The sequence below is a fragment of the Euleptes europaea genome, chromosome 9 (assembly GCF_029931775.1).
Source record: "Euleptes europaea isolate rEulEur1 chromosome 9, rEulEur1.hap1, whole genome shotgun sequence".
Classification (NCBI taxonomy): Eukaryota; Metazoa; Chordata; class Lepidosauria; order Squamata; family Sphaerodactylidae; genus Euleptes; species Euleptes europaea.
The window spans coordinates 72,089,432-72,104,341 of record NC_079320.1 but is presented as its reverse complement, the minus strand read 5'-3'; the positions used below and the strand labels follow the sequence as shown (position 1 = coordinate 72,104,341).

At 43.2% G+C, this 14,910-nt stretch overlaps 1 protein-coding gene across 1 annotated transcript in view; it reads left to right on the top strand.

Moving 5' to 3' along the window:
- WDR19 (WD repeat domain 19) overlaps positions 1 to 14,910 on the top strand; it is a 50,177-nt gene that overhangs the window by 27,868 nt on the left and 7,399 nt on the right. The window contains exons 25-30 of the mRNA XM_056855942.1: positions 446 to 570; positions 1,327 to 1,439; positions 2,307 to 2,375; positions 2,689 to 2,766; positions 4,369 to 4,465; positions 11,401 to 11,525. Coding sequence (XP_056711920.1) covers positions 446 to 570; positions 1,327 to 1,439; positions 2,307 to 2,375; positions 2,689 to 2,766; positions 4,369 to 4,465; positions 11,401 to 11,525 — 607 coding nt within the window. The remainder of the gene's footprint in view (positions 1 to 445; positions 571 to 1,326; positions 1,440 to 2,306; positions 2,376 to 2,688; positions 2,767 to 4,368; positions 4,466 to 11,400; positions 11,526 to 14,910) is intronic.

Below are 14,910 nucleotides of genomic sequence, written 5' to 3'. Positions count from 1 at the left end.
GAGAAGGAGTAGAGGGCACTTCCTTTGTACTCCTTCAAGCTCTGTCAGCTCAGCCAAGGCTAAAAGAAGTACAACGGAGCCATGCTCCATAACCTACTCCCTGGAGGTCACCCCCACAGGAAATGTGAAATCACCTCAGAGACCTCTGTGGTGTCACAGTGGCCTCTGTAGGCTTCTGCCATTTCCTGTGGGATGGGCATCTGAGGAGGAGGCAGAGCGTGGCTCTTTCACACTGCTTTTTAATCCTTCTGGTGCTGATGGGGCTTGAAGGATCATGAAGGAGTCACGCTGTGCCCTCCTTGCTGTGTGCTTTTGTGGCCTGGAGGCCACTGGCAGTCATTTTGCCTGCTCCTGTGCCCAGGAACTATAGCTGTCCCTGCTCCCTTTTGAAGTTCCTTTGTTGAATAATGGTGTTTTTAATTTGAAATCATTTGTTCTCTTTCAGGTTCTTTCTGCAATTAGGTGACTACGGTTCTGCCATACAATTTTTGGTCATGTCCAAATGTAATAATGAAGCTTTTTCCTTGGCCCAGCAGCACAATAAGATGGAGATTTATGCTGAAATAATTAGTGAGTATTACAGCCCAAGAATAATATTTAAAGTTTGTTCCCTTGTTGTGTGGGCATGTATGCTGACTTATGGCAACCCTGTAGGTTTTCATGGCAAGAGATAATTGGAGGTGGTTTGCCATTACTTGCCTACGTGTGGGCTGAGAGAGTTCTAAGAGAACTGTGACTGACCCAAAGTCACCCAGAAGGCTTCATGTGGAGGAGTGGGGAATTGAACCCGGTTCTCCGGATTAGCGTCCACTGCGCTTAACCACTACACCATGCTGGCTCTCTCCCTAGTCCTTTTATTGCCAGTACATTATTCTTTGTCTTTCCTCTACCCAGCATGTATGTATGTTTGTTTTTAATCATGGGAAATGTTAAATTACATTGTAAAATATGTTAGGGGGTATGTACTGCCAATAAAGTCTCAGAACAACACAAAATAGAAGCCAGTTGATTCCTGCAGTTAGATTAAAGTCCAGTAGAACCTCAGAGACCAACAAAATTTTGGGGGGTATGAGCTTTAGAGTCAAAGCTCCATTTGTCAATACTATTGAAAGCTCATACCCCTAAAATCTTGTTGGTTTCTAATGTGCTTCTGCACTCAAATCTGACTATTCTACTGCAGACCAATATGGCCACTCTGTGAAACGATCTAATTGGTTCCTGCAATTAGAGAAAAAAGATAAATCTTAATTAAATTGCTTCTCCATCAGAATGCATCAGACAGGAATTTTAACTTTTTATTTCACTCCAAATGTTCACTTGTTGCAGGTTCTGAGAACACCACTAATGAAGACTTTCAGAGTATTGCCTTGTATTTTGAAGGAGAGAAAAAGCATTTTCAGGCAGGGAAATTCTTCCTTCTGTGTGGTCAGTATGCCCGGGTTAGTATTGAAGAATAAAAACAGCCTTACTGGGTGACCTGTTTTCTAGCCCTGCATTGTGTCTTTAACAGTAGCTATTCTGGGATGCATAAGGGGTTGTGTAGCTACTAAATCTAAACATGTGGGAATATCCTCAACCTCAGGGTATGTCTGCGCTTCTAGCTGTGTTGAGGCATCCCCGTCAAAGTTTCAGCATAAAAACATCACTGAGTCCTTCGAATGGTATTTACTGTTCAAAGGGGGTTCTTCAGACAGTGAGTTGGATAGTGCATAGAGGGTGTTATGCATTTAAACAACACTTTAGGATTCTCACCTGACAAAGCCACTGTACTCAGTCAGGGGAGCAGCTGTAGATGATTTAGATTCCAACATGATTTGTTTGTATGATATAGTGAAGAACATAAGAACCGCCATGTTGTATCAAACCAGTGGTCCATCTTGTGTAGCATTCTTTTTTACACAGTGACCGGCCAGGTACCCCTGACAGGCCCACAGACAGGGCATGGAGGCCGAAGGCGTCCTCTGTTGTTGTCTCCCAGGACTGGCATTCAGAGGGTTGCTGCCTGTTAACATTAGGAACTTGAAGATCATTGATTCACGTAGTAGAAACCAGTGTTGGGGAATTATGTTAATGTTCTGCATTTCTGGTACATTTCCTTACCATTTGAAATCTTCCAGCCTAGCTATCCAACTGCTAACCTATGCATATTTTATGAAAACTAATGCAGAAACACATATGAACACAGAACATATCTTCATGTACCATATGGTTTCCTCTAAAAATAAAAATGAAGACTTCACACACAGTGATTTATATATACAATGTTCAGATATAATGCTTTGAATGTTCACGTTTGCTTTTTTCAGGCATTGAAGCACTTTCTGAAAAGTCCAAATACAGATGATAACATGGCTATAGAAATGGCAATAGAGACGGTAAGAAACTTCATTTAGCAAGAGAAGGAGAGACGATGACTCATCCTTTTACAAGAATTCTGCATTCTCTGTTATAGCGATTAAGTACAGAAACAGCACCAGTAACTGAGTTCTATTCATTTTGATTCCAAAGTAAGAACATAGTGAGTGAACTATATATTCACTGGATTGGGTCTTTCATCGTACTATAACTGTTTGCAAGCATGGAAGTTGCAAATCCAAGAATCATAATAGCTATAGGTTGTTTGTAGGTAGTGTTTGTTTCATTGTGTCTTAATTGTTTTTTCTTTGAAACATGTTATTTTCCCAATAGGTGGGACAGGCAAAAGATGAAGCTCTGACTAATCAGCTCATAGATTACCTCATGGGAGAGAGTGATGGAATACCAAAGGTACTAAATTACACACACTATCCTTTGTTCAGTATAATTTAATCCTTTGGTAGCCCTTGAATGCTTTTCAGCTAAACATGACAGCTAGTCTATCTTTTAAAAGTCCATCAGCACCTGGGAACACCCCTCTACGCTGCAGTGTTGCTACGCCAGCAAAATAGCTGGCATAGCTCCATGTAACCCCATGGAGGAATTTCACAGGGTTTTTTAAAAAATGTATTTTGACCTTTATTTTTCGGCCGGGAAACCTCTGTGGAGGTGGCGTGGCTGCACTTGCTCCTGGCCACCGCCTATCTACCCTCCCCCCTGTCAGGAATGAGCTGTAAGGCTGTGACTGACACATTCTTGCTCAAAGCGTTTAAAACTGGAATTGGGTTCTTGAAACAATTTCTGTGCTGCCTGTCTGCAATTTACTTGAAAGAACTCTCTTCCTCTTTTTATTCCTCGTGTTTCCAGCAGCTACTTCATGTCTGCTGTGGTTAAGGTTTGGGTTAAATTGAACCATAATCTGTGGTTCAATGATAGACAAGTTGGGGGTGGACCCTCATAAATGTAACTTGAAGCTGCAGACAAGAGCTTGTTTCCCTAACAAATGCCTCCTTCCTGAGTGTAGAAATTGCAAATACCGAAAAAAAATGGGAACCTGGTTCCACTTGGTTATGTAATAATTATTCCCAGCACATCTGGTACTCCTGGGAAATTTTGGGGATAGGAAATGGTTTGGTCTAATTTTTGAAAAAGAGAACATTGTAGTACTTTGTGTAACCATGCTGATTGCCATTTTTAACAATATTAGTTTGCTCCATGACCAGTTTTTCTCATTTAAAACCTGTCTCTTCTTGTTCTACTCCACTTCATCTGCCATAGTCTGTCTCTGTGAGTAACTTTTTAAATGTAATCAGTCATAGTTGCATTTCTTAAATGTAGAAGAAAAGCTCTAAAGGATCAAGACTACAAGCCATTGGTTTAATCATTGTGAGGCAAACTATCTACAGAATTGTTGATAAAAGCTGCCCTTTGCTGCTTAGGATCTTTTAGAATACTAGAATTTTGCTGCCTTCAGTAGTTGTTGACCAGAAACATATTCAGAGCATTTTCAGTCTTTGATAACAATGTAACAGGTTCTGTGTTTAAAAACAAAACAAAACTTCATTAGGTCTACGAAGGTATGCTGAAATAGCAGCATCCTGCATTGTTTTGTCATTATCCCAAGTTTCATTTATTGAACTTGAATCCAAACGTTTGGCACTAATAGATCTGGTTAGAATAAAGTTCTGAAAATGCTGTCTTCTGTTTGGAAATGTTTGATTTTGCTTTCTAATGATAGTAACAACAAAATTATTATTATTATTCAAAAGTGGCAACTTGAAATGCATATTTAAAATTGCAGGGAGAGCTTTTTTTCTTTTAGAACAGTGGCTACAAACATCTTTTTTGGCTGGGAAGTAATTTCAGTGGACATCCAACCCCTAGGCAGAAAGGTTGTGCTGAAGAGCCCCAAATGCTTACAAACTGTTGGGCTCACAGAGTGGCCAAAATCCCAGCAACTGTACATTACTGTGCATTCTCTTTAGAGATATCTTGTTTTTTGTTCTGACGAAGGATGCCAAATACCTGTTTCGGTTGTACATGGCGCTAAAGCAATACCGTGAAGCTGCCCGGACAGCCATAATAATCGCCCGAGAAGAGCAGTGTGCAGGTACGGGCACTTTATGCTCCCAGTGATGGAGCTGGTTCGTTTCTGCTGGGGTTGGGTGCTTCTCTTGTGCATGTCAGCGTAAAGTACCATCATAGAATCATAGAGTTGGAAGGGATCACCAGGGTCATCTAGTCCAACCCCCTGCACAATTCAGGAAATTCACAACTACCTCCCCCCACACCCCCAGTGATCCCTACTCCATGCCCAGAAGATGGCCAATATGCCCTCCCTCTCATGATCTGCCTAAGGTCATAGAATCAGCATTGCTGACAGGTGGCCATCTAGCCTCTGCTTAAAAACCTCCAGGGAAGGAGAGCCCACCACCTCCCAAGGAAGCCTGTTCCACCGAGGAACCACTGTAACTGTTAGAAAGTTCTTCCTAATGTCTAGACAGAAATTCTTTTGATTTTTTGGTTCTTGTAGGTTATCCGGGCTGTGTAACCGTGGTCTTGGAATTTTCTTTCCTGACGTTTCGCCAGCAACTGTGGCAGGCATCTTCAGAGTAGTAACACTGAAGGACAGTGTCTCTCAGTGTCAAGGGTGTAGGAAGAGTAATATATAGTCAGAAAGGGGTTGGGTTTGAGCTGAGTATTGTCCTGCAAAAGTATTGTCCTGTAAGTATCAAGATAATGTGCTAATGAGGGTATGGTATGTTGATATGGAACCATTGTATCCTGAAGTGATCTGTTAATGTGTGTAATCCAAAACTAATCTGTATGGCTATTGTTGAATGTTGTCTTTGTCTGGAGGTTTTTCAGGGCAGGAAGCCAAGCCTTATTCATTCTTAAACTCTCCTCTTTTCTGTTAAAGTTGTGCTGATGTTTATGAATTTCAATGGCTTCTCTGTGCAATCTGACAAAATAGTTGGTAGAATTGTCCAGTCTTTCAGTGTCTTGGAATAAGACCCTGTGTCCTGTTTGTGTCAGTCCATGTTCAGCCACTGCTGATTTCTCAGGTTGGCCAAGTCTGCAGTATCTTTCATGTTCTTTTATCCTTGTTTGTATGCTGCGTTTTGTGGTCCCGATGTAAACTTCTCCACAGCTGCAAGGTATACGATATACTCCTGCAGAGGTGAGGGGGTCTCTTTTGTCTTTTGCTGATCGTAGCATTTGTTGTATTTTCTTGGTGGGTTTAAACACTGTTTGTAGGTTATGTTTTTTCAAAAGTTTCTCCATCCTATCAGTGACTCCTTTAATAAATGGCAAGAATACCTTTCCTATGGGAGACTGTTTTTCTTGAGTTTTCTGATTTTTGTTTGGTTCAATGGCCCTTCTGATTTCATTCTTGGAGTAGCCATTTGCTAGCAGTGCGTGATTTAGATGGTTAGTTTCTTCCTTGAGAAACTGTGTTTCACAGATCCGTCTTGCACGGTCCATTAATGTTTTGATTATTCCTCTTTTCTGTCGGGGGTGGTGGTTGGAGTTTTTGTGTAAGTAGCGATCTGTGTGAGTTGGTTTCCGGTAGACCTTGTGACCTAACTGAAGGTTTGATTTACGGATGACAAGGGTATCAAGAAATGGGAGTTTACCCTCAATTTCCTTTTCCATGGTAAACTGAATGTTTGGATGGATATTATTAAGATGGTTTAGAAAGTCCATTAATTTTTCTTCACCATGGCTCCAAATGGTAAATGTATCATCTACGAACCTGAACCAGACTGTAGGTTTGTAAGGTGCTGATTCTAATGCTGTCTTTTCAAAATATTCCATGTAAAAGTTTGCTATTACTGGACTGAGTGGACTTCCCATAGCTACTCCATCAATCTGTTCACATCGGGACCACAAAACGCAGCATACAAACAAGGATAAAAGAACATGAAAGATACTGCAGACTTGGCCAACCTGAGAAATCAGCAGTGGCTGAACATGGACTGACACAAACAGGACACAGGGTCTTATTCCAAGACACTGAAAGACTGGACAATTCTACCAACTATTTTGTCAGATTGCACAGAGAAGCCATTGAAATTCATAAACATCAGCACAACTTTAACAGAAAAGAGGAGAGTTTAAGAATGAATAAGGCTTGGCTTCCTGCCCTGAAAAACCTCCAGACAAAGACAACATTCAACAATAGCCATACAGATTAGTTTTGGATTACACACATTAACAGATCACTTCAGGATACAATGGTTCCATATCAACATACCATACCCTCATTAGCACATTATCTTGATACTTACAGGACAATACTTTTGCAGGACAATACTCAGCTCAAACCCAACCCCTTTCTGACTATATATTACTCTTCCTACACCCTTGACACTGAGAGACACTGTCCTTCAGTGTTACTACTCTGAAGATGCCTGCCACAGTTGCTGGCGAAACGTCAGGAAAGAAAATTCCAAGACCACGGTTACACAGCCCGGATAACCTACAAGAACCAATGAACTCTGACCGTGAAAGCCTTCGACAATATTTTGAACGCCTCTACGGGGAGGAAATATTTCAACAGACCCGGAGATTGGAAACACTTCGGAACAAGAAAGCACATCTACTTTGTTCTTTAACTTTTCTACTGCGATGCAGAGATACTGGAACCATTCCATCTTTTCTCACAAGTAAAAGAATCTTTAAAACTTCACGAGCTAACCGCATTTATGACCATCTAGAACGGGCTCTCTTACGAGAGAGAATTCACACTACCCGCAGAGAACTTGCTGCCACAGACAAGGAGTTGTTTTCCTTACATATCAATACTAGCCACAAAATGAGAAGCCATGATTGGGACAAGATTGATAATCTCACCTACAGAAAAATGGAACAGGGGTTAACCAGCCATACTTCCAGACAGAAGCAAAAGTTTAACAAATTACAGGAAAGAAGACAGAACAGTCCAAAACTTGACAACAAACGGATTATCTTCAATCTGACAGACCGACAACTCTCACCTGAAGAAACTTCCATCTTAGCTAAGGGAGGAAACTTTGCAGTCACTCCCACCCAAATTCCAGTGGAAGACATCATTGCAAATGTAGAATCTGCCATTCGTAATCTACCTGAAGAAGATGCTGAGGAAATAAGAGGAGAGACAGCAAGAATTCTACGAAAAGCAAAGCCCCCTGCTAGCAATATAACACGCAAGGAGAGAAACGCCATCAAGACCCTCAATGCAGATCCAGAAATCATTATTCTACCAGCTGACAAAGGCAATGCCACAGTGATCATGAAAACAGAAGAATACAAAAAGAAGATTGAGGAACTTCTGGACCCTGCCACATACAAAAAACTAAAACGAGATCCAACTTGCAAAATTACCAGGAAAACTAGCATTCTGATCAAGAATTCCACTCTTCATCCCGACACACACAGAAAACTATGCAAGACTGAAGCACAACCACCACGATTATATGGACTACCTAAAATTCATAAGGATTCCGTTCCACTCCGACCCATCGTGAGTGCCATTGGTTCCCCAACATATGAATTAGCTAAATATTTGACCACCCTCCTACAGGACCACATTGGAAAAACCACTTCTTACATCAAAGATTCAACTCACTTCATCAACAAAATCAGTCCGTTAAGACTCAATCCAAAGGATATATTAATCAGTTTTGATGTTGTATCCCTCTTTACCAAGGTTCCAGTAAAAGACACAATCTCATTGATTAACCAGATTTTTCCAGAAGATATAACAGCCTTATTTCAGCATTGTTTGACAACAAGTTATTTCCTATGGGATCAAGAATTTTATGAACAGATTGATGGAGTAGCTATGGGAAGTCCACTCAGTCCAGTAATAGCAAACTTTTACATGGAATATTTTGAAAAGACAGCATTAGAATCAGCACCTTACAAACCTACAGTCTGGTTCAGGTTCGTAGATGATACATTTACCATTTGGAGCCATGGTGAAGAAAAATTAATGGACTTTCTAAACCATCTTAATAATATCCATCCAAACATTCAGTTTACCATGGAAAAGGAAATTGAGGGTAAACTCCCATTTCTTGATACCCTTGTCATCCGTAAATCAAACCTTCAGTTAGGTCACAAGGTCTACCGGAAACCAACTCACACAGATCGCTACTTACACAAAAACTCCAACCACCACCCCCGACAGAAAAGAGGAATAATCAAAATATTAATGGACCGTGCAAGACGGATCTGTGAACCACAGTTTCTCAAGGAAGAAACTAACCATCTAAATCACGCACTGCTAGCAAATGGCTACTCCAAGAATGAAATCAGAAGGGCCATTGAACCAAACAAAAATCAGAAAACTCAAGAAAAACAGTCTCCCATAGGAAAGGTATTCTTGCCATTTATTAAAGGAGTCACTGATAGGATGGAGAAACTTTTGAAAAAACATAACCTACAAACAGTGTTTAAACCCACCAAGAAAATACAACAAATGCTACGATCAGCAAAAGACAAAAGAGACCCCCTCACCTCTGCAGGAGTATATCGTATACCTTGCAGCTGTGGAGAAGTTTACATCGGGACCACAAAACGCAGCATACAAACAAGGATAAAAGAACATGAAAGATACTGCAGACTTGGCCAACCTGAGAAATCAGCAGTGGCTGAACATGGACTGACACAAACAGGACACAGGGTCTTATTCCAAGACACTGAAAGACTGGACAATTCTACCAACTATTTTGTCAGATTGCACAGAGAAGCCATTGAAATTCATAAACATCAGCACAACTTTAACAGAAAAGAGGAGAGTTTAAGAATGAATAAGGCTTGGCTTCCTGCCCTGAAAAACCTCCAGACAAAGACAACATTCAACAATAGCCATACAGATTAGTTTTGGATTACACACATTAACAGATCACTTCAGGATACAATGGTTCCATATCAACATACCATACCCTCATTAGCACATTATCTTGATACTTACAGGACAATACTTTTGCAGGACAATACTCAGCTCAAACCCAACCCCTTTCTGACTATATATTACTCTTCCTACACCCTTGACACTGAGAGACACTGTCCTTCAGTGTTACTACTCTGAAGATGCCTGCCACAGTTGCTGGCGAAACGTCAGGAAAGAAAATTCCAAGACCACGGTTACACAGCCCGGATAACCTACAAGAACCAATGAACTCTGACCGTGAAAGCCTTCGACAATCTTTTGATTTTATTTATTTAATTTTATTTAGTTGAAAGGTCTGGTTCACACATCCTGAAGAATGAGGTAGGAGAATACAGAGGTGGTGAAACTCGCAGCCAACTTATGGCAGCCCCTTATGGGGTTTTCAAGGCAAGAGACTAACAGAGGTGGTTTGCTAGTGCCTTCCTCTGCATAGCAACCCTGGTATTCCTTGGTGGCCTCCCATCCAAATACTAACCAGGGCTGACCCTGATTAGCTTCCGAGATTTTACGAGATCGGGCAATACCATGCTGCCTTCCCTCCCTGGTTGCCTCTCTTACTCATGAGCAAATGAGTGACTAGAAAGAGGCAGTGGGTGGAGGGGGACGGGCGAGAGAGTGTATCTTCAACACAATGCCTCACTTCCACAGATTCTAGAACTGGCTGGACGGGATGTGAGGTTTGGGGGCGTTTGCTGTCCTCATCAGTTGTCCTCCCTGTGCCACAAGATGCTTGCCACATCCCTTCCTTGGTCTCACCCCTGCCTAGAAAGACGATTGCCAGCGAGGCCCTGCTCAGAATACCATGTTGAATGGGTGCTTATTAGTCTTCACCAGAAGCAGGGCATTTTCAGTTTGCCCCAGAACTGTGGAATCTAAGGGCTGGATCCAGGCTAAATTGGCAGTTTTCACCGATTCCCCATTCCTGCGACAGAACCCTCTCATTTTGTTATTCCTGGCCCTGTATCTGCCAGGAGCAGCATTTAATGGAGATCCATGGGGTACAGTGGGAGGAGGGAGGCAGGGAAATTCCATTGCCCTGGTATTTTAGTCTTGGATCTAACTTCCAGCTTCCTTCCTCACTTTCTTCCTCTTTTATATTTTCATTTCACCAGGCATTTGAAACTGCAATTACATTTTTTAGAGCTGCTGTTGATTTTTATGGAGTTGGTTGTGCTACTTTAGAAGCCGTAAAATCAGTTGTGTATTTATTGTGCTAATGTTTGATTTTAATTGATAAAACACCTTATGAGTCTTTTTACTGAAAGGTTATATAAAATAATGTAAAAAAATTAAGGTAACAGACACCACACTAGGCCCCAGCACTATCTTGCATATCCTTTCAAGCACAAAGCCTTAGAAAAGAAGGTGATTTTTCCCCTATTGCTACTGAATTTTAATCTGCCTTAAATCTAAATATCCTGTTTGTATAGGCTTATATATTACCCCAGATGATTATACGTTTTGAAAGTTCAGTAACCAAAATTATGTTTGTACTTCTGGACTTATTTAAAAACTGGCAGTTAAATATGGATTCATCTCTTTTGAATTAATGAAATCCTCATCTTACTCCATTTAGCCAGCGTGGTGTAGTGGTTAAGAGCAGTGGTGTGGAGCAGTGGATTCTGATCTGGAGAACCAGGTTTGATTCCCCATTCCTCCACATGAGCGGCAGAGGCTAATCTGGTGAACTGGATTTGTTTCCCCGCTCCTACACATGAGGCCAGCTGGGTGACCTTGGGCTAGTCACACACTCTCAGCCTCACCTACCTCACAGGATGTCTGTTGTGGGGAGGGGAAGGGAAGGTGATTGTAAGCCGGTTTGAGTCTCCCTTAAGTGGTAGAGAAAGTCGGCATATAAAAACCAACTCTTCTTCTTTTTGAAACCTGTGGGTTCAAAACTTCCCACATAGTAATTACTTCAGTATATGTACTAGTCACATGCCTTTTACATCCTCTCTCACACAGTTTGATCCCTCAGTGTCAAAGAAAATGTATCTAATTCGTCTCAAAAGAGATCAGCTAGAATACAATGAGGGGGACCAAGTCATTGCTAGAAGAAAAGTATTTTTCAGAAATTTTACTATTGTATGTACTTTCTTTTTTAGGTAACTATCGAAATGCCCATGATGTTCTCTTCAGTATGTACTCAGAATTGAAAACCCAAAAAATTAAAATACCTTCTGAGATGGCTACAAACCTTATGATTCTACACAGCTATATTTTAGTAAAGGTAATCCATTGTAAGTGTAGCAGTAGAGGAAAACTATGCACAGAACTCTGTGAACCTATATGCACATTGTACTGATTGTGTCTACTGCCCTTGGTTAATAACTCACATCAGTGGAATTCGGGTGCCCCTGTAGGTAGAACTATGTGACTGCACTGGGAAAGTGTGTGAATGGAAAACGCTCCATTGTGTAGCTCAGAGAGACTCAAAGTGACTCAGAATAGCCTGGTTGAGGGCCAGTGTACACAAACAGAGCAAAAATGATTTTGGACTTTGTCAATTCATACTGCATGAGTGTGTGGAGGTGACCGGAAGGGTGCCTGATTGTCCCTCTGTGGAAGAAGAATGCTTACACATAGAGAACAGAGAAAGCAGGGGAAGGGCTATGCTAGAATCTCTTTGGCATCGAACTTTCAGGCTAGTTTTAGGACAGAAATTGCTTTGGTCACCCTGATAGACGGCCACTGAGAATGAAACAATGGGAGTGTATCCCTATTGGTTCCCCCCCACCCCCGACATCTCAGTGGCCTTCAATACCACTATCTAGAGCAGGGGTCCTCAAACTACGGCCAGTGGGCCGGATCCGGCCCCTCAGGGTCCTGAACCCGGCCCCTCAGGCCGGGCCCAAAACCAGCGCCGCGCCTCCCCACCGGGAACTACGAGCCCCATGATGCAGCGCGGCCTGCCTCTGGATGGAAACAGGAGGGGGAGAAAGCCTGTTCCCCCTCCCGCTGCATGCCGGGAGCGGTAGTTCGAGGCAGCCCTCCGCGCGGGGATGGCCTCCGACCGGCTCCGCTTGGGCGCTGTCTTGTGACCTGAGGCGGCCGTCACCGTCTCCTCCTCCTTTCCCCCTCCCTGCCCACCTGCCTTCGTCCAGCCCTCCAAAAGAGGGAGCTGAGGAGGCTGCCGCCAATTGCAGCCGCCGCCGGTGGTTTGGGAAGGAGCCCACCGCCTCCTGTCCAGTTGCTCCTGTCTAAGCCGAATTCGGCCACTTATGCACGGGAGGTTTTGCCTTGGATTTGCCGCTCTCTAGAGGCACATTTTCCCCATCTTGCATTCTCAAAACTCTGCATGGGGGAGGGGGGGGGCTTATTGTTGAGCTTTGAGCATTCAGATGGGAAAAATGTTCCTCTAGAGAGGTGCAAATCCAAGGCAAAACCTCCCGTGCATAAATGGCCAAAAATAAGCCCCCATGCAGAGTTTTGAGAATTCAGATAGAGGAAATGTGCATCTAGAGAGCATCAAATCCAAGGCAAAACCTTCCACGCATAAACATTTTCCCCCATCTGAATTCGCAAAAACTCTGCATAGGGGCTTATTTTTGACTTTTGAGGATTTGGCTGGGGAAAATGTGCATCTAGAGAGCAGCAAATCCAAGGCAAAAACTTCCACTCATAAGCATTTCCCCCCCATCTGAATTCTCAAAAACTCTGCATAGGGGCTTATTTTTGACTTTTGAGGATTTGGCTGGGGAAAATTTGCGTTTAGAGAGCGGCCCTAGGATCGCACTGAAGAATTTTTTTTTAAATAAATAAGCCCCATATAGCAGCATGCCCAGGAAGCATCAAGCCGACCTCCTGCAAGACTAGTGACCCGCCCTGCAGCCCTCTCCTTCATACTGACCTTTCCCACTTCCCCTCCTAAATTTACCTCTTTTTTTATCCTTATTTTCCCTCTCCCTTTTTAAATCAGTCCTAATTTTACCTCTCCCCCCCCCCCCCCCCGTCCTCCTTGGCGCCTCGCTGAAAACTGCACAGCATCTTTTGCAGAAACGAAGATTTTGCAGAAAGCCTAAGTGGGGGGACTGAGCCTAAGTAGGCAGCTGGCCCCTTCCCTGGGCATCGGTAGTGTGCCCGACGAGAGGTAGGCATATATGCCACATCTGGTGGCACAGGGTGGCCAGTTGCCCACTTTTCTTCTGTAGGAAAAGAATAGCCGGTTTCTCTTTGCTGGGTGACATCAGTGGAGTTTTGTAGTCAGATGACGACCATGAGAGATTTTGTGTGCCCTTTCAGTTCTGGCGGTTCCTGTAACAGTGCAATCCTGGCGCTATAAAACCCAGCAAGAGCAAAATACTAACTATATCTTTGTTACGCTGCAGAGGTGAGCGTGGTGTAGGGGAAACCTTCACCTTTAATAGTATAAATGCCTGTTAATTAAAGAGCTTGTGTGTGTGCCTGCTAGTGAGTGGGCTTGTGTGTGTGTGTTTGCTAGTGAATGAGCTTGTGTGTGTGTTTGCTAGTGAGTGAGCTTGTGCGTTACTGCTGAGCAGTATGTGCAGTGTGAATAGGAATTCGTTCATATTTTTTTCAAACTATAGTCCGGCCCCCAACAGTGTTTGAGGGACAGTGAACTGGCCCCCTGTTTAAAAAGTTTGAGGACCCCTGATCTAGAGTATCCTTCTGGATCAGCTGGCTGGGTTGGGTATTCAGGGCACTGTGCAGTAGTGGTTCTGATCATACCTGATCCACCATCCCAGAAGATGGAGCTAGGGGGAGTATTGTTTGGCTTCATGGCAGTTGTGCCATAGAGTACCATACGGTTCAGTTCTACCTCCTCCTTGCTTTTTAATGCCCATGTGAAGCTGCTGGGAGAGGCGTACAGTGTCAAGAATGTTAAGATGACAGCTCTTTCTCTCCTTTCTGTCTCAGTTGAGGCAGTGGATGTCCTGAATTGGACTCTGGCAGGAGTAATAAGATAAGATGAAAGCCACTGAACTGAAGCTCAGTCGAAATAAGGCTAAAGTACTGTTACTGATTGGTGATGGAACTGGTTGTGGAATTGGGTTCCAGCCTAGTCTGGGTAGAGTTATGCTCCTCCTGAGGGAACAGGTTTGTTGTTTATTGGTGCTGTTAGATTTGAATCTACAGATGAATGGCAACATTTCAGCCATCGGTATGTAGTAGCTTTAAATCAGCTGCAGCACTTCCTCAAGAACTTATACCTGGCCACAGTAAAGGTGATTGTAAGCCGGTTTGATTCTCCTTAAAAGGTAGAGAAAGTTGGTGTATAAAAACCAACTCTTCTTGTTCAAATTGAAAAAGAAGCTTGAAAAGGCATATTTTTGCTTCTGTCCTAGTGATTGTTCTGCGTAAAAAAAGGAGCCTTGTCCAAGGGTAGACGGGAGGCAGAAATGGCCCGGGGGGAGGGAACTAGTAGGCTCGATGCAGCGCCCTCCTGGCTTGCACCTGTGGGGATGGGGCCACCAGCTCATGGCGGCGGCAACTCCCACATGTCTTGCGTGGGCAGGGGGTGCTTGCTCCCACGAGGCACCCAGCAGTTTGTGTCAAGTGGTACAGAGTAAAAGAGGATGCAAGCTACTGTTGCAGGAAGTGGAACGAGGTCAGGATAGCCTCTGCCCCTGTGCTTCGGACCTCGTGTGGCCCTT